This window comes from Scomber japonicus, chromosome 19 (genome assembly GCF_027409825.1).
Source record: "Scomber japonicus isolate fScoJap1 chromosome 19, fScoJap1.pri, whole genome shotgun sequence".
Taxonomy (NCBI): domain Eukaryota; kingdom Metazoa; phylum Chordata; class Actinopteri; order Scombriformes; family Scombridae; genus Scomber; species Scomber japonicus.
Window position 1 is genome coordinate 21310770 of NC_070596.1, and position 15963 is coordinate 21326732.

General features: G+C 39.2%; 1 protein-coding gene across 4 annotated transcripts; it reads right to left on the reverse strand.

Moving 5' to 3' along the window:
* Window positions 1-1220: 1220 nt before the first annotated feature.
* On the reverse strand, window positions 1221-14497 carry st8sia5 (ST8 alpha-N-acetyl-neuraminide alpha-2,8-sialyltransferase 5). Of its 4 annotated transcripts, XM_053340112.1 has the most exons (9): window positions 14352-14497; window positions 9350-9457; window positions 8957-9049; window positions 5616-5708; window positions 4194-4280; window positions 3745-3889; window positions 3464-3576; window positions 1933-2025; window positions 1221-1822 (listed from the first exon to the last, which is right to left on the reverse strand). In XM_053340112.1, exons 1-9 carry the CDS (start codon window positions 14495-14497, stop codon window positions 1360-1362), a joined length of 1341 nt encoding a protein of 446 aa, XP_053196087.1. In that variant the 3' UTR covers window positions 1221-1359. The 4 variants fall into 4 exon arrangements, with proteins under 4 accessions (XP_053196087.1, XP_053196088.1, XP_053196089.1 ...); XM_053340113.1 differs by lacking the exon at window positions 8957-9049 and having other exon boundaries at window positions 14352-14482; XM_053340114.1 differs by lacking the exons at window positions 8957-9049; window positions 9350-9457.
* Between the last annotated feature and the right edge of the window lie 1466 nt (window positions 14498-15963).

Sequence of the window (15963 nt, forward strand, 5' to 3'; positions counted from 1 at the left end):
CAAATGCATGAGTGCAAACTGAATGTTCACAGTTCAAAGGGGAAGGTGAAGTAATACAGTAGTAGTAAAAGTGTTTTAGCACTTCACAAAGGGGCAGCAACCGTCATCCTTGCATCTAGAATCAATGCAAACTGCATCCACTATAATACAATTCTACTGGACGAATCCATTCATCTTTTGTGTGAAAAGATTTGTGTAAATATTTCCAAAAGCACTGTGAGCTTCAGTAGAGGCTTAAGTGTAAACATAGTTCAGTGATCATTGAAGCAGGCACACACAAAGCTAAGTATAGAGCAAAGTCATGCAGAGCATTACATGGTTATGGAGTTTACAGGGAGTAAGACTTCACTAATTCAATAGAATATGCATGTGGATTTTTACCTTAGTCTTAAATTACCTTTGATTTTAGAGAGAAACTAATATTTAATTTGGAGTTAATATATAGATGAGCAAAACACATGGGTGCATTGCATATCATATACAGTAGAGGGGTTTGATATAAGGCAGCATGGCTTAAGACATGAATGACAACAAGAGGCTGGGTGACTCAACAGTGCTGTTTCTTTACAAATTGGACAGCCTTGAATGTTTGCTGAGGTGGTGTCATTGCAAATTTTGTATTTGGCTTTTGTCCAAAAGAAAACTCACCTCCTCTCACACACCCTTTTTCACCAGAAATGTAAGAGGAAAATTTCAAATGGGAGAGAAAGGCCACTGAAAACAGGCCATTTCAATAGAGTTTAAAATATTCACCTAGTGAATGTGGTGAATAGGAAATAGTTTACAAAAGTAGACAACTGGATGTTACTTTTTATGTTTTTTTTTCCATATTTGCTTAATATCAAGGTTCAGGCGTTGTTTTACACAAACATTAAAAGCTGCCACACCGACAGTGTGTCCAAGATAAAGAGATAAGAAGAAGAGAGGGATTGAGGGGTCATAAGACACCCACCGTGGCCCTGTTTCAGCGTACATATTTGTGCAACATTGGGTAAAAAACAACACCTCTGTACAGCAGAGCCACTAGAAAACTTCACAGAAACAACATCACTATGAAGACCACTTTTCACATTAAAAACAAGCATCCTATGGTCAGAGAGTCAGAGATAACCATAGTGATTTGATTGGCCGCGATAAACAACTTAAAAGTACACATCGAAAAAGAAATGTGTTGGCAATTAAAGAAAGCTACCTTCAACGTGTCATAGAAGTAGTGACAGCAAGGAAGTGTACACTTCGAAGGCCAACTCTCTTTTTTTAATAGGGAAGAAATAGTGAACTGTCATTCACTGAAATAAAAGACAACAAAAAAACAAAGTGAAATGTTGAACTTTCACGTTAAATCAAAGGAATGAGGGATCACGTGCACTGCCCTGTGTGTACATTAATGATCCCACGAGTATGCATGTGAATGAAGTTGAAAATTTCATGCGGCATCGCGTGGAAACCTGGCCGTGGCTTGACGTTGTCGTAGTAATGGTGAGTGATGAAGATACCAGATGGGTTCATGGGAAATGCCCAGAAACCGTAGAGGTGTACTTCCTCACACATCTCTAATGCTGCGGTGACGAGCATCAGGCCGCTGCTGAGGCGCTTGGCCCGGACGCCCTGCACCGCCCAGAAACGCTGCACGTTGAGCAGGTACTGTGGGTGGAAGAAGAACACGCCTCTCTGTGAATCGAAGTCATCCAGCATATACTTGACTCTGAAAGATACATCGGTGTTGCGGGTGTTATAGAAGGCAGGGAGAACCACCGACGAGTTCTCATAATTCTGGAGTACTTCGTAAAATGGTCTCCGCCATTTCTCCAGCTTCTGAAACCTGTAGTGCAGAGGACAGGAGACATGAGATAAAATAAGCCAGAAGAGAAGATTACTAAAGAGACCGAGAGAGTGAGACATCTTTCTCTCTCTGACCCATAAATACAGTACCTCTCAGTAATAATGCTTGGATTTATTGTCACCAGATCTGTTTTAGTGCCAACATCAGCTGAGTACTTCTCATTAATGGGTGGTATGTTGCATCTGCGACAAAGAAAACAAACTGTTATGGAAATTCAAATGCATTTGATGTGACATTTTAAAATAGGCATGTTTGTGAGGCATAATGTAGAGCTGCACAATTAATCATATAGTTGCAATAAGGAGTTGGCCATCAACTATGAATTCATTTTGAAGCAGTGTGCATGTGATGGTATTAAAAGTGATACTCTGTATATCAAGTGTTTGCAGGGTGGTGTGTTTCTTTAAGCCTTTCCACAACCAAAGACACAAGAGAAACAGCTCTAATATAAACTGTAAATATAAGTGTCTTGCCAGTTGGCAAGGAGCGCCTCATAATGCATTATTTTGTGGTGTTACATTATACACTGTGTAGTATTTCTCTACTGTGCAGAAGTTGGTCCTGGATGCTACTTTATCAAAGTTTAGGTAAAGTTAGTGGCCCTGTCCTGCTATTTATTAGATTTAGGCAATTTTCCATTCCTGCAACCCCAGCCTCACTCCAAGACACCATTAGTTAGTTGTCCTCTTATGACTTTTCTCTTGTAACATTAAAGGTGAAACATACAGTTCCAAAAATATAAACAATAAAGAAAAGAGGAAAGGAAGGACAGAGAATGGAGACCTCTTGTTGGGACCATGATGAACAATCAATGATAATCCTAATCCCTTAAGTATGTTGGTTTTTGGTCTCAGTCTGCATTTATGTGTTAACCCGAATGATCAGAAACCAAAGATGGGTCCTGCTCACTCAGGTTCACCCTAACACATAAAGTCTTGGAATTTGGCAACCAAGGCATTCAGTACTACCTGTGTGCCAACTTCTTCTACATGGATCATCAAATGATGAGGATGTGACTTCTGCCTAGACATGCAGCTTTAGCTGTAGCACACGTCCAACAGGTAAACAATTTATTTTACTATGCCCTGCTGTGAAACGGAAAAACACTCACAGCTTGCCTGCTCAACTTGAGTCATGGCTTGGCATGACTACCCCCAAAACAATGGAAAAATGCCATAATGTTAGCAGAGCAGTGAACTTTGATGCAATCGATAGAAACTGAGCATTCAGAGCAGTCTGAAGCTGGGATCATTTAATTGTACGTTTACCTAATTATTTGATACTTTGGCCATGTTTAGTATGAAAATCTGACATTTTAACATTATGTATATGACTGAAAATAAGGAAAAGTATAATAAGTGCCCATTACCTACAGAGGCAATGCGCAAAAGTAATATCAGTGGATTTTCTATGAAGGGCTAAATCTTTTTTATGTGACTGAATGCTGTGTTGACATTATTACTAAGTGGAATATTCTGAAGTGCAACAGAACCAATCTGTTTCTCAAAATGACTGCATAATCATAATAAATACTTACAGTCTTAATGGTGAGTAAAATAATTATGATGATCATTGTGCAGCCCTCACTTAACAAACACTGAAGGATTATATTCTGTATACCTAAACACAAAATCTGCTGAGTCAATTTCCTTTCCACATTTGCTGTTCTTGATGATGCCACCGTTTCCAATGACAGCACATTTCTTGTACTGTGATTTGGAATACGGCATATCCTGAATGAGACATACATGTTTTGGTTAATTTCAGAAAAAATAAGACAGCTTTTTAAATCAAATAGTTCTCAGCGTGGGCTTAATACGTAAATCAATGAGCTATAAACATGAACATTTAAGTTTGCAATGCTTCTACATGTGTTAATCACTAGCAGGTGATGAACTCACATCTGGGAACATCTTGAAGACCTCAGTGGTGATGGGAAGGATGCCACTGGTGTCCACTTCATATCTCAACTTGGTCCCTGCAGGAGTGTTCCTCTTGGTGGTGAATAAAAAGGAAGGAGCATTACAGCAGCGAGACAGAGACATCCTTTAAATGGACACCAGAGAAAGCCAAGCGTTAGTTTAATCATAAAAGACTTCATGTCAGCATCAAGACCAAAGTTTTATGTTTTGTTGACATCAGCTTGGGATCTGACAGACACTACTGCTATATGTCTACATTTAATATTGAATGCAAAATCAAGCAATTGTTTTTTATCTGTCTGACTCCAGGTTTAGGGCAGTTGGGTTAAAAAGGACTAAATGCACTTCAAAGGGAAAAAACACTATAGGTGTAGTTTGCAAACTGAAGTTGTGTCAGATTTCTTTTGTTGAGGTTGAATCATGCTTACTTGAAGTTGCTGGTCTCCTCTTTGCTCTGCTCCCACCTGCACACCTGCAGGTTTCTCCATCTCTCAAACAGCTCTGAGGTTTTCACCCTGGCAGACAGGCAGAGAGACCTGACGCATGAGGAGGAATACCCATGGCTGTGTTTTTTCTGATTAACCATGTTTCTACAAGGGTAGTAGATTGAAGAGGCATCATAAAAACAACTCAAAATACGCACAAACAAGGGGACAAAAATGGAGCAAAATGAAAATTGCAGTTGTTACTCTGTGATGGCTGCGCTGATGAAAATTCGATTTCGACTCGTTATCACAAAGATAGTGGCTTCATCTAGCCTGTCTGTAAATAGCTGTCCTTGAACTGACATTTCCTTGGAGATGATTGGGAGATGAAATTTGCTCTGGGAGGCCGGGCGGCACCACTACTCTTTGACTGTCTGGCAAAGTGACAGCATCTGTTCTAAAGCCACAGTCAGAGTGCCTCATGGCCCTTTGCCAAGAGCCTAGAATGCATTTGACAGTAAAGTCTAAGAGGAAGACTGAGGCACAAAATGCCACTGGACAATGATCACTTTCATATACGAGGAAGAGATGCTGTTCAAATGGCCGTTAGCACAAGTAGCTCATTGAGGAGTGTAAGGAATCATGCCAAATGATCTACTGCATTATGTGGCCATGTGTTATTTATAGTGTGCTGCAGTGAAGTTACAATGAAAGATGAATGCAACCATTTTCAGATTGGACATGATGAATGTTAAATGTCATTTGACAACAGATTACAGGATTTGAGCATTCTTTCCTTTAGTTTTCCTTTATGTTTTTGGACGCCTTTATTTATCAGTAGACCGACAGGAAACATGGGAGAGAGAGTGGGGGGTGTGACATGCAGCAAAGGACCTCCAATCGGGATTCGAATTGGAGTCGGCTGCGTATATGTCATGTACTCTAACCACTCGACCACCTGCATGCCATAATCCCAGTTTTTGTCACTTGGTTACTTAATGACTATAAAGAAAGACCAAAAACTGTCAGATTCACTCTTGTCCACGCATGGTCACACATTCAATTTAGATTAATCTCTCAGATCTGTCAAATTACAGTATTATACAGCCACTCTTGGTCATGGTTATATGTTATCTTCTTATTTAGCCTTTTGTGGATGTATGAAGAAAATCCCCCAGCCTCACAATGAACTCAAAATGTGGTGTCGTTAAGCAAGAATGAGAGAGAGTGTTTTACTTTTTTTTTTTGCAGACAAAATCGTAAATGCTATCACAGAATGTCCCACGGCTAATATTTTTGGTTGCTATGCAGGATTAAAGCGATCTTTTATATTTGTCTTCTCAAACCTGCAGGATATTTAAAAAAAAAAAAAAAAAAAAAGGGTGTTGACCACAAGTGCTGGCTTTGTCATAAAAGAACACTCACATTGTCAGGACTTTGACATCCATAATCTCCTGTCTGAGCTCCCTGCATGTGGTGGAGTTGTACTCAAAGGAGCCATCATAGTTTTCCAAATACCTGGAGGGATACACATAGTCAACTGGCTAATCCAAACACATGGAAAAAAACACACACAGCAACATAATTAACAACAAACTGAGAAAACTCAAATGCAACATAATGTGTTGAAAGGACACAATAAAGCAAAAGATCTTATATTTACTACAAAATGTCTATTGCTTGACTTTATGAAACACTAGAATATAAGTATAGCATTGTGGGCTGACAAATAACAGAAGTGATGCAACGGATTTGAGGCGTCACAAACAGGATATAATGTTACTGTACACTGTTTATTGGACACTTGCACCAGATTCTAATACATCTTAGTCTAAATCAATGTAAAACGCTAAGTGAAGGAAATTAAAAACCTCTCATATTTTCACTACTTTAACTGCTTATGATAAAAAATTACATGATTTAATAACAGTATTGTGTGATTATACTTTCATATATGTGTGTACTGTATGCTAATTTTGATATATATAAATAATCATAGTCTGAAATAGTCTGAAAGGGAAACTTTCTGGGCCAAAAGTTTGATAAAATAGCAGATTATATGGCTAGAGTGGTGTCGAGTCTTGTGGATATGAGTATGAGAGTGGCTATGCTTTTGTATGAGGCAGTTAAAGTCTTTATATGCTATATTCATACATTTTATATACTACAATAATACAGAAGAAATAACTATTAGAACATTTTCAATTTAAAAGAATCGGATGCATTTATTTAACATATACAGTATAAAATAATCACTACACTGAAAATGGCAACATTAATCATAAGCACACAAAAATTATGTCTTCAGTCAGGTGGTGAGAATATGTTTTGGTGGATTTGACAAAGTGAGAAAGTAGAAAGGATTCATAATTGTTTCTAAAAATTCATATCAACATGTGAATAAGTTGCCATTTTTTGTGCACTGATGCCTCATTTCTTACAGCATAACATTGTATTTACGTGCAATCAAGAGTGCAGTCTGGATAAAATGTGTGTGTGTGTGAGTGTTTTGGGATGGAGTGGAGGTGGTTAGGATGGAGGTTGAAAAAGGGAGAAGAAGGAAACCACCAGTGTATCATTGGTATCTTTGTTTAACATTGGGCTTTAATAATGTTGGACAGAGGAAAGACATTTTTTATTGGGCCTCAAAAATTGACAAAAAGCTTAGTTTGATCTAATTTTATACTTCTAGTTATAGTACTTATAGTTCATATGAATGTGAAGTGTAGGTTATTTGACTGATGAAGTGGTTCTGTTTAATGGTTAAGATGTTTGAGACTTTTCAGACTGTATGTTTTATTAATGAAATGATAAATTCTTTAGCTATAAAACAAACTTTTGTTAATTGACTTCATGATTCTTCTTCTAATTATGCTCCTTTTACATGGCATGATGTTATTATCATTAAATCAACTGACTCAAGAGAATCATGGGAAATGAAGGCAAATGCAGTGCACAGTTATCTTGTAATTACCGTTAGTGACCACAGCGGCCGCTGTTCAGCAAAAGTTACGCAGTATCTTTTGCTTGATGGATCCTATAGACCAAAAGGTTACTTGATTTTATCTAAATTCTGAACAAAGATTTTTTTTTTTTTTTTTTTTTACCAAATTCAATTAAATGCCTTACTTGAAGAGACACACATTATTACACATAACAAAAACATGTTCAAATACATTGGTTGGGTTTGCTGGATTCTGGTTTTGTAACACCATTTGACTGATGACCAAAATAACAGCTCTGATATATAACTATACCAATGTTTTCTAATTACATGCAAATACAACATTGTTTCAATATTATCTAATAGTCCAATAGTCTAGCTTTGCTACATTGGCATGAGACAATAAGAAGGCACTAAAATGTGATATATATAAATATATCAGCTTTTACATCAGCCAAATGATTTTTTCAGTTGTAAGCCATCTCACACCCAGATGGCTGCTCTATTTATTCCCAATCTATAATTTTCCTTTTAGGTTTGGGCATAGAGCCAAACCATAAAGTAGTCTCTTGCTGGCTAGATTTAAATAAACTGGTGTTGTATAAATAAAGATATTGATCCACAATATCTGTGGCCAACTGAAGCTCACTTTTGTTTTTGTTATCATCATTGTAATACATTCCCTTTCTGAGGTCTAATACATTTTTTAAATTGACATGTACTGTATGAATCTGAGGGATTGAGAAGACCTGAGGGATGGCGAGATTTAATGCATTTAAAATGGCAGCAATCATAATGTGTGTCTTGAATGAAAGTTGAGGTATTTGTCAGGATGAGATGGATGTTATTGTAACATGTTACATGTGGCTGTGGAGGAAGAATGAGATGAATTTTTAGAGAAATAAAACTATAATGACAGTAAAAGAACACAGCGAGCAATACAATGGATGGATGCATTAAAGGAACAAGATGCAGGATGAAATCGTACAAATAAGGAGCAATGAAACTGGTTGTCTACATCCACCTGATGATGCAGTGTATTTCTGAGATTTTACTAAAAGCAGCATCTGTCTCAATACATTTAGCACTTTGAATAGACCTGCTTATGTTTGTTTTAGCTAAGATGATGAAACCTTTGCAAGTGTTCTCTGTTCACTTCTAGAAAAGTAAGAGAGTAATTCAATTAATGGGATTAATTTCATCTCTATGGCATCTTAGATTAGCTGTACAATGCTGGTTCAAAACCAAGCCAGGATTAGAAAAAGTAAGTAACCAGCATTTTACCACAGATACCGACATCTACTGCTCAGTGCAATGAGGAGTTGGAGCTTTGGGGAGGGGCAAAATCTGGCACGTTCCTGTCTTCTTGTAACAAGAAAAGTAAAGTAGGAAATCCAGGTCGTAGAGAGAGACAATGCAGATGTGAGAAGGGGAGATAGGGCAAGCAAGAGAGAAGTGTCCACACTATGTACATGGCATACACACAGAGCTGTGCAGGACACATGACACACAGGTTGAGGAGGACAAGGCATTTGGAGATGGGTGCTGGATGGGACACAGAGGTACAAGGAGAAGCCAGTACATCAACAGGAGACCGTGGTTCAACCAGCTTCTGAAGAGAGGGGGAGGGAGGGAGGGAGGGATGGGATTTAGGGAGCTGGGGTCGAGGTGGACTGGATTAGACAACATACAAGAGAAAATCTGAAGTGCAACCACGAGTGAAATAAATATGAGAGTTTATACCTTTCAGACTAATGAAAAAGAAAAAGAAGCATTCTTGGGTTTCTGTGAGAATACTAATAATGCCATCAAACTGGCCTACCTTTGAGAGCGTTTGTTCTTCTTAATATCGGCTAGGCAGGGTGTGACTATTACGGAGCTCTGTGAATCTGGCTGAAAATTCTGACGGAAACATCTGTCAACATGCAGACACGTTAAGTTAGAGTTAAATGTGTGATTAAGCCCTGTGACATCACCACCCCTGCTAACTTCCTAAACCTGCAGAGTTCAAAACAAGTAGAGAGAAGAAAAAAGAGTAAATGTCTTGTGTTTTGCTACAGCATCTGAGCAGAATGGTGGGCGTACCAGCGACCCAGTCCATGCATGCAGGGCTGGGTCGTCACACTAGAATGGATTTGAAACTTATGTTCTCTTTCACTCTATCTCACTCTCTTTTCTTAGAGGTGTTGTGCAGTCAGACACGCTGGAAAGGTACCTTTTCCTTCCATTTCTGGCAGGCTTCAGAGATCCGTCATCCGAGAAATTAACGGGACCGGTCCAATTTCCTGTCTCGTCCCCTTTGAGTCGGCTAAACTGTTGCGCACTAGTAAGAAAATGAGTCAGTTTATTTGGGATTTATTGTCCTTATTGTGCAGATGTCAAACACATACAACCAAGCCCATGTGTTCACTCACAAAAGTCAAATATGCACGCACACACACACACACACACACACACACACACAAACACACAAACACATTAAGAGGGACCAGCTTTTTGGCTCAAGAAAAACAGTCAAATATGACACCAAACATGGTTAGAATGAATTTTTGGTCAATGACCACCATTGTTTGAATATCTAATTTATGCCCCTCTGGGCTGTTGCCACTATCCTGAGTGTGATACAAACACTCAGAACTTTCAATATTGATTTGTAGCAGTGTTAGACTTGTAATTCAATATATTAAAGTCAAAGTGATTTAAGGCAAGAACAATAATCGGTGCCAATGTTGCTGAAGAGGAGATGCCAACATATTTTGCCAAGTGTAGATACTATAAAGGGAGCTTTGAAGGAGAGTCCAGTCTGAGAAAATAACCCTAGTGATGTCATCAGGGGGTCATCTTGACTTGAACTGGAGACTCTAAATTATGCATTATGGGAACTGTAGGATCCAGTGTTCTTGGCCCTTTGTGAATTCTCTCTAACCAGGCCGAACCCTTGTTGGGGACTACTTCCTGCTACAGATTTGGCGCTTTAGCAGTATTTACCACAGCAGGCAGTGTAGGTGAGATGGATTTAAAATAAACTACAGTGCCCAGGTTCATGGTAATTAAGCAGCATGTCATCCAGGGCAACAACGGGTCTCACTGATGTATTTTTAATAGATTTTGGACAACAATGGAGCTCTATGGCACAGACGAATATGATATATAGGAGGTTGGAAACACAGACAATACTTATGGGTACGATAAATTAATAGTAGGTTTTGGTCTTTTAATGGGATTTGGCAGCCTGGCATCATAGTCTAGAGCCTCTCAGTTAATTTTTGATTTGTTGAAGGCTAAGGATTTGTTGACAATAATAAAAAATATAAAGTATGACTGAACTTATCCTCCAAAAATCTATAGTTTGTTACATCTTCCTTTCTGAACAGACTTTTCATTTTCCATACATCCGAACATTCATGGCTGGTCACATCTCGCCTATTATCTGACTGATTATTATGCAAGTATTCATGTGTGACTCATTTCTGTGAGTGCTCTGTGGGTGTTGTGCTAAATTCAGCGGTGAGATTGACCCTAAAGAGCCTTTCTGGGTGCATTATGTGATGGAGCATTCATCATCGGTAATCATGTCAATACTGTTCTGCAAGCACATTTGGCTTCTCTGAGAGCCACTTTAACATCTCAGTCATGCTCTGCAGCTGGTTGCGCTGAAGAACAAAACCAGGCACATTTTTGCATGGGTTCAGGATGTGTGCCTGAAATAGGACATATTTCTATTACACAAACAGAAAACATAATCAAAGCATCATAATTTAATCACTTATACCGTTATCTTCCACAGATCTCATTCATCACCAAAACACTATGCCTATTGATGACTGATCTAAAATGTAGTGGGTCAATCAATAGTGCACACAAATCATAAAGAATTGATATGTTCTTTTTCTGTGGTTACCAGCGAACCACTGAACAATCTCTTGAGACTATGTCTGACTCACACATCACAAAGTCTTGAATACAAACAGTAACAGCCCATTTATCGCTCAGTGACTCAGTTAGACTGTGATCTGAGAATTAGATCAGACAAACAACAGGCACAAAGTTGCTTTGTGTGTTGTGTTGCATTGATTCAGATGTCCATTTAGGGCACTCCAGGGGTACTTCTGTATCGACTGAGATTCCTCAAGACAGGGAGATACTTCTCTTTGATTGTCAAAACAGGAACTTAACGTGATTTATGAAAACAGATTCAATTTCCATTCACATTTCTTTCTTGTTTCCCTTCTCATTAACTTTAAACAGAGAGTTGTTCCTGTAAAGTGTTGTAATGTATATACTTTGGACAAATACTGTATATCTGCTCTGGTAACTGAATGTAGACACTAAAAAAAACAAACAAAGCTGCCTTACTGTGGAGCTCTGGAGATACAACTCACATACATAATCCATCAAGAAAGGCTCAATTCATAAACAGAGTCACATGTACAAATCAGTGCTGAAGTGATTAGTTAATTGAAAAATTAATTAGGCAAGGGCGGACTAATTGAATAACCGTTTGAGTCATTTATCGAGCACAAATGCCAAATAATTGCTAGAATTTTTTCCTTTCTTCTTTGTTGTAAAATCTTATGACTTTTGGACAGTTGAAAACGAGCAATTTGAAAATGTCACCTCGACAACTGTGACGATAATGTACAACTTTTCTGTGTATTTTATAGATTTAACAATTAATCTAACAAATAATCAACAGATTAATCGATAATGAAGGAAATCATTAGTTTCAAAGGCACCAATTTTTGGATGTGCTACAATCTGGGGCCCTTGGTGCCATCCTCTCTGGTTGGAAGTATTTTTAGATCACCCTCTTCAAGTCAAACAGAGTTGAAAGTTAATGTATCTCCCTTTACAAACGCGTGTCACTCACTATGATTATTTAATAGTTCCTGCACTGCCATTCTACAATCCTACATCCTAAACAGCATCATCCTTCATGGTGCCAGTGGGTGCTGGTAGGGGGATGATTCATGTGATGTGCCATTATGTGACTCAACAAAATGGCAAGTTTCATGGCCAGATTGTCACAACAGTACAATAATATTCCCGGCTTAGTTTGACTTCAGTGGGTGTCCTCATACATCTAGAGGAGGAACCTTTGACCACCACAGTGGGATTTGATGTAAGATTCATGAACCTGTCCTTTACTTCTTAAGGTACATGTTCAATTTTTCCAAGTCTGTTCCAAAACAGTCAGGGGTCCAAATGAACACTAGCTGTAAGCATCCCTCCTGTTCATATTGAGCTTTAAAATATCCTCTCCAAATGCTATTGCAATGTAAGAGATAGAGGCTGAAATCCACTGTCCTTGTTTTTTTAGAAAACAGCAGTCTGAGTTAGTCAAATATAGCAGATATCTTTCAAGGTTACAGTCTTTTTAGTAAATATTTCCCTCTTTGTGTCTTGACAGATAGTGTTTTCCCTCTCGGATGTAGTGGAGTAGTAATACAAAGAGGGAATCTGGCACAGATATGGACTTAATTTAGCCTCACACTAGCTTCAAATAAACTTTTAAATACATCTTGGCAAAGGCTGTGGGTGTTTTCCCCATCACTTACAAAGGGCATCATGAGGAGATCTTTTAATGGTCAGCATGAACAGGAAGAATGATTACAGTAAGAAAAACGACTATTGTTTTATGGCAGATTTGATCAACAGTGAACCCATCCTTTTAGCTTTCTCTCAATCTAAGCATCCAAATGCATCCTCTGGGCCTCAACGCCAATTTTTGCAGAGATGCTTTTTCTGTGACGCCCTGAAACACAAGAGACGCATGATGAACACCCTGCCAACATATTCTCAGGCTGGGTGAGGCGTGGACAAGGATTCCTGATTGTTTACGCCTGGCCAGGTATCATAAGGTGACATTTTCATCCTCCCCTCCCACGCATCACACACACACAAACACATTCATCTCATCAGCCTCTCTCCACCACTCATCTTCTTCCTCTCACTCTCTCCCCCACTTGCACTGAGGTGTGTGTGCAGACAGACTGTAGCAAAATGGCTGCCGCTGAGCCCACTGGTTTCTGTTGTGTGACTTGTTCCCTCTCTCTCCTAGGGCTGAGCGCTAGGAGAAAAAGTAAGGGCACAGGCAAAGAAGGTGCGCGTGTCGGGGTCTGAATTCATGCATCCCGCCGCAGAGGTCAGGATGCCATGAATCCACATAGAGTATTGTTAAACCAGCCCAGCAGGGTGGCAGGGGAGGGGTTAGCTGTGGGGAGCTTTGAGATTGCAGCACATGTATGTTTGCTTTGGAGTAAACATACATGAGCTGTCTGTAAAATATCTAGAGGTGGGGGGAGGGGTAAGATTTTCCTTTGTAAGGAGTGAGATTTGGTGTTTGTCAGGACATTTTTGAAACCACCTAAAGATAAAATATCCCGGCTTCTCAACATCTGCTCGTCTCACACTGAAATTTGTCTCAAAATGAAAAAGAAAGGATCCTGCAATTTAGTTTAAGGTTTTAAATGGGCCTAAATGGTTAAGATATAAAACTAGACGTCCAACCAAGGACCTGCATGAGGGACATGTAGACTGTTAACTGTTGCAGAGGTATTATAAAACAGGCTCTGCAGTGGCTGCATGTGCACTGACTGCAGCCTGGTAAAAAAAAAAACTGATTTATTTATTAGGGACCAATAAGAAATACACATCATCTTTGACACGTTGCTGTCTGTAATCATCATCAGCTCCAATAGCTTTCAGTTGCATTATGATAACTTGATGCCTCTGTAAGATGTAGGCTACGACCAGTCAAGAAGGCTGAAACGGAAAATCAAATAAAGATCTTTGGAAAAAGAAAGGGAAAACATTACCATACACAGCTGGAGCACTGTGTATGGTATGAATGTGATGCTTCATTTTCAGAAAATATCAAAAAAACAAATCCAATGGAAATTGTTTCTATGCTATTGGGAAAAAAGATGGATGGTTAATTGCTATTGTTCTTTCCAGCCATTAAAGCTTGTTTCCCCCCCCATGCATGCATCCCGACATGTAGGCTATAGACTAGCTCATCCTCCATATATACTGAACCATTTATCAATTTATCTTTCACCATTCAGTCATTAATTGAGCAGCAATAAGCCTAACACAAAACAGCTATGAAGGCATGCTTATGAAGGCTGAATATTATCATTACAGTGAGGCCTGAGCTTTAATTGCCTTTTTTTTCTATCAATGACGATCAGACAGAAATAATAATCAGCACTTACCTCTTGATGTAGTTCTTGCCATAGAGAATCTGCTGTAATAGTGTGACGAGTCCAAATGCGCAAATAAATATGAAACAAAGAGATCGGTTGCCGAGTATATCTTTACCCGACGACGGGTCGGCGTATCCCATTCTTCGGCGCAGCATCCAGGTCTGACGGTGACACCCGACTAGGTGTCTCTCTCCGCTGCATTCAGGACCAGGCGCGCAGGTGTCTTGTACCCGCTGGACTGAACATCGTCCCTCACCTTCCTAGGCTATGTTAATGCTCTCATGCCACAGCATCATTGACTAAGAAGCATTGCAATTTGTCGCCAATGTGATCTAAATTGCAAAACATTAATTGGCCCGTATCCAAATTTGCCAGAATAAATTATACAGATTAATAATAATGTGCAATCAGACGAGAGGAAAATCATGAAATGTCCCGAGGGAAATTCCTGATCTCTATCGGATGTCGAAGCGCTGCTCGTCGACGAGGTGCAGCCGCTCGGACGAGAAGGAAAGCGATGCAGATTACCCCAAATAAAGCGCCCAAAAAAGGCAATTTGTCTACAATAAATCCTGGAATGTTTCAATCAGATAAAGCAAATGCATCGATGTCAAGCGCGCTTCCTTGAATTCAAATTATGCGACCTGTGAGCGACAAAAAAAACAACAACACGTCGTTAATGCTTCATCTCAAATCTGAGCAAAGCTGCGTGACTGAAATATAAAAGGAGGAGGATGCGCCTTTTCTCAGCCTGGCAGCCAGGGGCGCGCCGAGTCTCATTCAGGCGCTCCTTACTCAGCCAAAGCCCAAGGTCACGCTCTCCTTTTCAAGGATGCACTTAATTTTAGATGTGAAGATTACGTCAAGTTAGAATTCATTGTCATTTCTGCAGATCTTATAGGGTTGCAGTTAGAGTACAAAATTAGCACCAGTCACCGGCCAAATGCTGCAAAACGTGCAGGCAGATGTGCTTCACTCATAAACCAAAATTAAATTACCTATAAGTATAGTGAGTGGCTGGTAAAATTTGAACATTAACTATTCATGTGGCTGGTTTGCAATAAAGTAAAGTGTGCATCCTGGTTGCCACACTAATGCACTTGAGCTCGTTTTGGCTCGATCACAGTTTGCTATTTTCATACTACCTCCATTATATAGGCCTAAGTATTTTATTCATAGGAGTTAATTTCACAAAGGATTTTCTGTTCTACATTAATGGCACTTATCTTGTGCTCAGGAATTCCCTGTTTAACATAATTGAAGTTAATTTGTGTCCCCCACTATTCTTTCCACTGTTAATTAAGTTTTCAACCCTTAATTGACAGCAACATTGTGGAGAGCTAGACTCTAATGCCATGATGACAGCAGCACTCTTTGAGCCAGTGGATCTTCCTCAGGATGTGGCAGATAACTTTATTAGTGGAATTTGATTTCTGTCAGTGTCCACTTGTACAACTGTTTGATCATGTCATCAACGTCAATCTAGTATTGTAGGCAGTGGTGCATTGGTACCCTTCTCGCAGCAGGAGTCTGGCCTCAATTCTTCTCCATATAGCACTTTAAAAAAGTCCCTTAATGATAACTTTATTTTTCACCCAATAAATTAATTTCCTATTTGTTT

Coding starts and splice junctions, on each gene's coding strand:
- st8sia5 (XM_053340112.1), bottom strand. CDS start 14,497: ATGCTGCGCCGAAGAATGGGATACGCCGACCCGTCGTCGGGTAAAGAT. Junction 5,709..8,956: donor AAGAACAAACGCTCTCAAAG/GTAGGCCAGTTT, acceptor GTATCCCTCCAG/GTATTTGGAAAACTATGATG. Junction 1,823..1,932: donor CCAAGCATTATTACTGAGAG/GTACTGTATTTA, acceptor TCTGCACTACAG/GTTTCAGAAGCTGGAGAAAT.